Source organism: Sinocyclocheilus anshuiensis, unplaced genomic scaffold (genome assembly GCF_001515605.1).
Source record: "Sinocyclocheilus anshuiensis isolate Anshui unplaced genomic scaffold, SAMN03320099.WGS_v1.1 scaffold165, whole genome shotgun sequence".
NCBI classification, from domain to species: Eukaryota; Metazoa; Chordata; class Actinopteri; order Cypriniformes; family Cyprinidae; genus Sinocyclocheilus; species Sinocyclocheilus anshuiensis.
In genome coordinates, this window is record NW_015540851.1 from 54374 (window position 1) to 63675 (window position 9302).

At 36.8% G+C, this 9302-nt stretch overlaps 1 protein-coding gene across 1 annotated transcript in view; it reads right to left on the reverse strand.

Annotated features, from left to right (window-relative positions):
• The window catches only part of LOC107687750 (thrombospondin type-1 domain-containing protein 7B-like), a 47693-nt gene that overhangs the window by 4881 nt on the left and 33510 nt on the right, over positions 1 to 9302 (reverse strand). Inside the window, exons 12-23 of the mRNA XM_016485202.1 lie at positions 8566 to 8757; positions 8165 to 8473; positions 7007 to 7185; positions 5511 to 5516; positions 5159 to 5313; positions 4539 to 4692; positions 3627 to 3765; positions 3406 to 3521; positions 3254 to 3311; positions 2379 to 2524; positions 878 to 1052; positions 523 to 696 (exon numbers count right to left, since the gene is read on the reverse strand). Coding sequence (XP_016340688.1) covers positions 523 to 696; positions 878 to 1052; positions 2379 to 2524; positions 3254 to 3311; positions 3406 to 3521; positions 3627 to 3765; positions 4539 to 4692; positions 5159 to 5313; positions 5511 to 5516; positions 7007 to 7185; positions 8165 to 8473; positions 8566 to 8757 — 1803 coding nt within the window. The remainder of the gene's footprint in view (positions 1 to 522; positions 697 to 877; positions 1053 to 2378; positions 2525 to 3253; positions 3312 to 3405; positions 3522 to 3626; positions 3766 to 4538; positions 4693 to 5158; positions 5314 to 5510; positions 5517 to 7006; positions 7186 to 8164; positions 8474 to 8565; positions 8758 to 9302) is intronic.

Genomic DNA, 9302 nt, shown 5'->3' on the forward strand with positions numbered 1-9302 from the left:
AAGGAGAAGTGCTCACTAACACAGATTTAGACAGATTTGTGAACAATATTTGAGAGAAATAGGCCTTTTGTGTACACAGAAAAAGTCTTAGATCTTTGAGTTCAGCTCATGAAAAATGGGGGCAAAAACAAAAGTGTTGCGTTTATAATTTTGATCAGTGTATATATATAAATATATATATATATATATATAGTGTTCTTTTAAACATGGAGGACTGGTACTTTAGCAATATCTGTCAATCAAAATGTTGAGAATAAGTGGAGTATGTTCATGACAAACAACAACAACAACAACAACTTTAAACCTTAAATTTGACTTATTATTTGATTTATTTGATATTTTAAAATAATTTATTATACCTTTAAATCCTTTATTCTAAATAATTTATATATTATTTAACAGTAATTTATTCCTGTGATGGCAAAGCTGAATTTTTTTGCAGCCATTACACCAATTTTCAGCATCAAACTCAAACTCAATCAGACGGCTTGGTGTGTTTCTCCTGTACGGCTTCCCACAAACCTCGGCATGGTCGTGTCTCATACATCTGGCTGGGACAGGTGTCCTGGTTCTCCGGGACCTGCGTGACTATGGCTCTAGATCGAGCCTGTCGGCCCCATGTCTCAAAACTCCGCCCATCCAAACACAGCAGCTGACACGAACTCCATGGTGACCATTTGGTTAGGTGACATTCTCCTGACATGCGAGACAGAAATTACAGCCAATGAGCAGTTGCCTAAAGCTCCTCAAGACATATGTGATTAATTAAATGCGAGTAACCCTGTCCTTATCCCTAATTAACCCTTCATTTAGATAAATGTCACCATTAAGTAGTCACTGTGTAATTATTTAGCTTTGTGTTTTGTGAGATGCAGACCTGGACAAGGGATTGTGCAGGGCTGCAGTAACTCCATCTCGCTGACTTTGCTCTGTGAATTTCCCACACACATTTTATCCTCTACTGGAACGGACTGAGGAGGACCTGAAAGAGAACCCCAGTGCACTACACAGGATATTTCCCTCCGACTTGCTCCCTCGCCACAGTCGGCCCCCTGCAAACAGAGAGAGAGAGAGAGCGATTACAGACAGAGCGGAAGAGGATTTCAGCTATCTGTCACCTTCATGATTAAAAGATCGAAAGATCAAGATTGCGATGTTATTTTGGGCTATTGAGATGTATTATTCATTTTCTGTGCGCTGCTGAAATATATCAGGAAATTTTTCTAGATTCTGTTATTTAGAAAGTGTAAATCTGGTGGGTAGAAAGAAACCACTCCAGATTTAACCAATATAAAATTGGCTCTCAACACTGTGAGGAGGCCGCCGCTAAATGATTCACAGCTAGAGAGTGTTTCTGATTGCTTGCTGTTCTGATTGGCTAAAGAAGTGTGTTGCTCCCCTGACTCATTTTTTATTTTTTAATTATATACTTTACAGTTGCATATTTTACACCCCCCAAAAATATTTTTACTTCATTTGTACTTTGTAATTTTTTTTTATAACTAAAAGTGAATCTCTGTTTTCATTTATAATGGTATACTTTTTAGGTACATTTTTACTTTTTAATTTTTTTGCTGACATACACTACCATTGAATAGTTTGAGATTGGTACGTTTTTTTTAATGTCTTTGAAAGAAGTCTTATGCTCACTAAAGCTGCATTTATTTTCTCATACGGTACAAAATATTACTACAATTTGAAATTATTAGATTTTCTATTTGAATATATTTTAAAATGTAATTAATTCCTATGATGCAAAGCTGAATTGTCAGCAGCAATTTCTCCAGTCTTCAGTGTAACACGATCTTTCAGAAATCATGCTGATTTGCTGTTCAAGAAACATTTCTTATTATTATCAATGCTGAAAATGGTTGTGCTGTTTAATATTTTTGTGGAAACCATAATACATTTTTGTCAGAAATAGAATAGAAAGTTCAAAAGTACATTTCTTTGAAATAGAAATCTTTTCTGTCACTTTTGATCAATTTAATGCATGTTTTTATTTATCTAAATGTTTTAGTTTCTTAATTCCCCAATACTGTATGCTTTTAGTTGTGAAATTAATCAGTAGGGGACAAAAACATTTGTGAATAGGGTTTTGCCATTACTGACTTTAATGTGATGCTGCACCTACATAAAGATCTGAGATTGAGAAAGAGAACTCTATCAGGGCTGTTCATAATGGCACAGCGTGGATGATTTTATGAGCTCAGGGGAAACCCTGACATGCATTCACTTTGACGGTTTAATGGAAAGCAGTAGCCTTCAGCTATGTGAATTTCTTCAGTCTGTTAATTTGTGCATGTAAAGGACAACGTCTCAGCAGCAGCGGCTGTTGTTTGAGTTTAACTCAATCAGGTGTACTGCATCAATACTACCTCCACCCTGCATGCTCTCAAGTCTCCCAGTATCCAGCTGTAGCACGGCCTGATGGGACAGGGGCGAGTCTGGGAGAGCTGAGATGGACAGGGACGACCTCCTTCACCGGCAGGCTGCAAAACAGCCCTGGATCGTGTCATTTGACCTGGAAAATGTACATACAATAAGACAAAAATGCATGGGATCAGAAGCTAAAGTCCAGTGTGAGAACTGTTTGCATGTTGAAATTTAATAAGCGCTCTGGGAAGAGTTTACTCGTGGGACTGGCAGAGCCTTGAATTGAGATAAATGAGACCGATAAAAGCTTGTAATTAAGCCCCTAACAACAGCCAAGTTCAAGGAAGCATGACTGAACTCTCAAGGGTGTAAACAGCTGTGTGCTATCTTTGCAAAAATACTAGATTCATTTTTACAGGCCAGTGTTGAAATGGTAAGCACCACTTATGTTTTCATCAAAAAATTAAGATATATTATTCAAAAATAATAATATAAATATTATAAAATAATATTAAACATTTATTTATTAATATTAAATAACTAAATTTGTAATTATTATTATTTTTATTCATTTGATTTGCCGGTATTAAAAAGGAAAGCACCACGTTTTCATCAAAATACGAAAAAAAAAGATTATGAAATAATATTACTTATTTATTAATTTTAAATATATTTATTAATTTATTTATTATTGTTTGTTTGTTTGTCAGTGTTGAGAAGGAAAGGATCACTTATGGTTTTGATCAAAAAATAAAAAAAAGATATTTATCATCATCATCATCATCATCATATTATTATTATTATTATTATTAAATTTTCCAGTTTTAAGAAAAGCACCACTTATGTTTTATTTAAAAAAATATAACTAGTATCAGGCAATTAACGGGGCAGCCCACCTCACAGGGGGCAGACAGCTTTCCACGCGAAGGACCCAACTAAAAAAAAAAAAAGAGAAGAAAACAATAAAATAACTGGATTCCCATTAGAGCTTTTGTTGAGAAAGAATCCCAGTGAGAAAAGAACAGTCACCTCTTTGCACATGCTCAGTTCCACCATCTTCCTGTCGCTGCGGACACAGTTCAGGAGTCTGGTCTTAATCCCACGGCCGCATACTGCATTTTCACTGAGCTGACAGCTGCTCCAGTCTTCACAACATATACACACATAATTTACACACTTCACTCCATAACATGGACAGACTACATTTTACAGTCTTTCAATTGTGCAAGTGTAAATGCTTGTAACAGCACCTGAGTAAACGTAGGAGTATTTGAGACAGGTCGTATTGATACAGGCTTGAGTCTGGTTTAGATCAGGGCAGGTATGATCTCCTTCTGGCCACCTCAAGACACTTCTACTCCTCCACCTCACATCACCCTCATTACAATCCTGGAGGAACGCAGGCATGAATCACACATGCAAATACACTAATACACAATCTTAAATACAGTGCCTTGTGAAAGTATTCATAGCCCTTCATTTTTTTTCACATTTTGTTATGTTGCTGCCTTATGTTAAACTGCTTTAAATTACTTTTTTTTTCTTTACAGTATACAGTATATCAATCTACACTCCATACACCATAATGGTAAAGCAAAAAACAGGTTTTTAACATCTTTGCAAATTTATTAAAAATAGAAAACTTAAGTGATCCCATTGCATAATTATTCATACCCTTTTAATTTATACATACACTGTATATATCCTAATGGGGACTTCTCATTCATTGTGTTTACAGTAATGCATTTACAACACAAGTCTAAGGGACAAGTCATTCTGGAAAATTTAAAAGCAGAAATTCATAACTTATATTGGTAAAGCACTTCTGTTAAGTGTGTTATTTGAGCTGTAAAGAAACATTCCCTTAATATTAGCAACGCAGATTTCGGCATTTTTAGATATGAATTAAGATTATTTAATCATTAATGAAGTCCTTTCTTGTAGGGACTCTCAACAGTCTATCATCTAAGAGGAAGATGAGTTTTTTTCTATTCTCCCGAGGACGATTTTAAAAAGATTTCTAAGTATAATAAAACTTAGATTTTTTTACCCATCCTGTATTTTAGCACTACTGAATAATTTTGGTAAATCCACTGCAATATCGTATATTTACTAAGGCATTTGGACATTTTATTATCCATTCATCCATCAGTCAAACTGACCACGGTACATTTGGTCCACTGGCTCCACTCTGATGTCACACAGTGGGCGGGGCACGGCAGTAGACAGGTCTCGACTGTGATTGGCTTTTCCTCCTGGTCACACAGTGAGTCATCCACAACCTCATCCTGGTTTTCTCCTCCCCTTTTCAAGCAGCTTCAGGACGGAGACAAACAAATGTTATCTTTTATCGTTTAAACTGAACCATTACGAGCCTAAAATTCAGACGTCTAGGCACCTCCTAAGCAAAGAAAATCAGGGTGAGAGCGCAAATTCAACCAGAAAACGTTGTTTAGTTATAACATTACCCATGGTTTCCGTGACCTCACTTTAGTCTGAAGGGCAGAGTTACGACCTTACTTATCTTTAAGAAGCAGAGTTATGACCCCATGAATCTGTTTGGCACTGTTGTGACCTCTCCTCGGTTTTGAACGCTGACTTATGAGACAATTTTGCTCAACACACACAGGAGTTTTATCATTGTACCACACAGGTAAAACACAATATATTGTGCTGCTGTTCTCTGGCAGAATGGGGACATTTTAAAAGACACTCTTTTAAACTTTTTTTGATGACTTCTGAGATTATTTGCTTATTTGAAGGCTCTCTGTGATAAGCTCACCGGATTTTGCCGGTCCGGAAGCCCTCTCCGCACACAGGCTGGGGCGGTTCAGCGTTCGTGAGATTGTTTGGTGGGTTTAGCACACACATGGACCAGGACTCCACTTCCCACACATACTGACTGCAGTCAGAGTAACAGGGCAGTACCTCAGACACCTGCTCACAGACAAGATAGCTATGTTTTTATTTATGGCAGCATGCACACAAGTGTGTGTTTTGTGTGTCTCTGTGTATACAAGAATATACAGAAAAAATACAGCATGCAAATGGTTATACAAGCAGACATATACACTTAAAGACAAAATATTATAAACACATTCACACACGAAAACATAATTCTCTAGTGTACTCACCTGAGCCTTTGTATATATTCAAATCAGCAGAACATGATCAGCAGCAAAACCACAAAAGGTTTGGAAAGACGTGGAAAGGAAAAGTAAAGCAAATGAATGAAAAGCGAGGAAATGAAAAGGAAATAAAAAGGAATTCAAAGAATGGGGAAAGGGAAAGGAAGCAGAAATAGAAAATTAAAGGAATGGAATGGGAAAAAGAAAGGAAAAGCAAAGAAAAGGGGAAATGGAATGGATGCAGGAAGAAAATGATATAAAAGGAAGAGGAAAATTAATGGGGAAAAGAAAAGAAGAAAGAAAAGAGAAAGGAAATGAAAATAAACGGGGAAATGAAAGGAGTGGGAAGGGGAAATACAGCAAACGAAGCAAATGAACAAGGAAAGAAAGGGATTTAAACAAATATGGAAATGGAAAGGAAACAAAAGTGAAAGGAAATGGAATGTATAGAAAGAATAGTAATTGAAAGGGAGAGAGAAAATTAAAGTAATAGGGAAAAAAAATAAAAGAAAGATGGAACAGGAAAAAGGGAAGGAAAGGTGAAATGAAAAAGGGAAGGGAAAGTAAAGCAAAGCAAATGAATAAGGAATAAAAAAAAAAGGAAAGGAAAGGGAAAGAAATTAAAGAAGTAAAGAAACGGAAAGGAAGTGGAAAAAGGAAAGCAATAGGAAAAGAAGGGAAAGGAAATTAAAAGAAAGAAAGCAGAAAGAAAGGTGAAAGCGGAGGAGGAGGAAGAGGAAAGTAAAAGTAATGTAAAAGAAAGTAAACAAAGATGGAATAGGAAAAAGGGAAAGAAAGGGGGAAAAGAATAGGAGAAAGGGACAGAAAAAGAAAGGAAAGATTTTCCATTAGTTTCTATTAGAACATGTTCGCCCCAACCATAGAGTTGATTTAGTTATTTAGTGTTTCATTTATATGAGAGAAACTGAGCTGAAGGAAATGCTTGCTGACTCCACTTCAGACAGATGAAACTTTAATGTTTCTTGACCTGTCCTGATGGAATATAAAATAAAGAGAGTGAAATAAAAGGAAAAAAGAGCCAAAAGCAGGGGGATAAGAGGTTCAGTCCCTGGAGGTCTTGATCTTCTCCAGTCTTGTCTTACTAGAACAGAATGTGGTTGAGAAACATTGTGGAAACAGCTCAAACTGGGAAGCCTGGGGAAGACCCTCAAAGCCAGGCCAAATGAATAATAAATTATACAGTAGGTTTACACACACTGCTTTGTCCTCTGTGACTCCAAAACACAGATGAAGATACAGTACTTATGAATTTATGAACACATATAATTTAAGCATACAAGTGTGGGCATGTATAATTTCACAGCAGGCGATTTTCCTCGAGGCTAATTTAAATAGACTCAACAGCTCTATTATCAATAATAGCTAAAGGTCTCTGGATATTTTAAGTTCTCAGAACAACTCGCGTCTTATTTGGACTAATTAGTTTCTTCATTTCTTACAAGATCAATGAAGTAGAAGTTGAAGTGAACAATCATTCTCACCTGATTTTTGTAATTGAGTTTTGGGCAGGGTCGACCTCCATTGAAAGGCTTTTCTCGTAGCCACTGAGAGCGAACTTTTACACCCCCACCACAGGAGGCGCTGCAGGCAGACCAATTCGACCACTCACTCAGCTTACAGTCCGTAGAACAGGGTACATGACATGATTCCTCTTCAAATCCTGTAACAGCATACACTTCCTTAGAGATACAGTACATGGAATATACAATATAAATGATAATACTACAAAACAAAAAAGTTAAAAAAAGTTAAAAAGAACAGCACTTATTCAAAATAGAAATCTTTTCTAACAATATAAGTCTTTACTATCACTTTTTATTCATTTAACTCATCCTTGCTGAATAAAAGTATTAATTTATTTTTTTTTAAATATGACTGACTCCAGTAAAATAAATGACTCCAAACTTTTGAATAGTAGTGTATATTGTAACACAAAATTTATATTTTGAATAAACACTGTTCTTTTAACTTTTTATTTATCAAAGAATCCTGAAAAAAAGAACCACAGGTCCCAAGAAATAGAAATAGAAACAGCACAACTGTTTCCAACACTGATCATGAATCAGCATATTGGAATGATTTTTGAAGGATCATGTGGCACTGAAGACTGGAGTAATGATGCTGAAAATTCAGCTTTGCTTCACAGGAATGACTTATATTTTAAAATATATTAAAACAGAAAACTGTCATTTTAAATTGTAATAATATTTCACAAAATTAATTTTTTTTTTCTGTATTTTTGATCAAATAGACACAGCTTTGATGACCATAAGAAACTTCGGTAACACTTTCTATGAAGCCCATGCTTATAATGATTTATAGCCCCCTTTATAATTATTTATAGGTAAGTATTACTATTCTATAAATATATTTATAAAGACACAACAACACCTATACCCGCATTATAAGGACACTTATAGTTACATTTATAATATTGTTATTAATACTTATTAAAAATCGTTTGACAGCAGTGTAAGTCTTCAGATCCTTTGCTAAGTAATCACAAATCAGTTTTTTGCTTTGTCATCATGGGGCATGGAGTATAGATTGATTAAAAAATATAATAGTTTAAAGGTAATTTAGCCTAAATAATTTACACACACACATTTTTATTTTAGGTTTTTGAAAGAAAGCATCACCAGGGCTGCTGCAGAGAGTTGGCTCCACCAATCGTCCCATGTGATCCAGACAGGCAAGAGCTCTGAAACGCTTTCCGTGCCCACACTCGCTGTTCTTCCTCTGAGCTCGCCAGCCTTGGACTGCTTTTTGGCTTTGGTGGGAAACTCCTTGGATGAAAGGATGGCCAGCAATGTTCTTTGCTGGTGAGAGCAAACAAGGAGACCAGGGACCCTGAGGCTGGGTGTGAAATTCAGAACAAGGACAGGCTTCTTTCTCCAGCAGAGGAAACGACTCCTCCTGTTGGCATCTCCAGTGCTTCTTACTACGACCTGAGAGTTTGAATGGAAGAGGACCTTGGATGGTGCGTGTGCTTTCGGAAAACATTTTGATAATTAGAATAGTTTATGGTTGAACATGTTACCTATCAGAGATCGGGAACGAGTGCGCCAACTTCCACAGCCTTGACACTGGCTGAATCTGCTCCAGGACGTGAAGCTACATTCATCTCTGCATGGCACACGACATTCCCTCACCGGGATGGGCATCAGTCCAACCCACTTCACACAGTCTGTCATATCTGCTGGAGAATCATCCGCACCAACACACGTTACCTCTGAAAACATGACAGAGAGGGAAAAGATGTTAAATAATAGCTATAGTGCTCTAAGTAGAATACCATTTTTGGACACTTTTGACAGATTGTCATTTTTGGGTGAACTATCCCTTAAATATAGTGGCCAAGCAGTGCACAACACAATGAAATCTCCACAACACAATAAAATCACCACAACACAACGCATACGACTAATTTTGTTGTGTTGCAGCTTGTTTCCATTGTGATGCGGTTTCTTTCCATTGTGTTGCAGCTTGTTTCCGTTGTATTGCAGCTTCTTTCCATTGTGTTGCAACTTGTTCCTGTTGTGTTGCGACTTTTTTCCATTGTGTTGTGACTTGTTTCCGTTGTGTTGCGATTTGTTTCCGTTGTTTTGCGACTTGTTTCTGTTGTGTTGCGACTTGTTTCCGTTGTTTTGCAACTTGTTTCCGTTGTGTTGCGACTTGTTTCCGTTCTGTTGCGGCTTGTTTCCGTTGTGTTGCGGCTTGTTTCCGTTGTGTTGCAGCTTGTTTCCGTTGTGTTGCCGCTTGTTTCCGTTGTGTTGG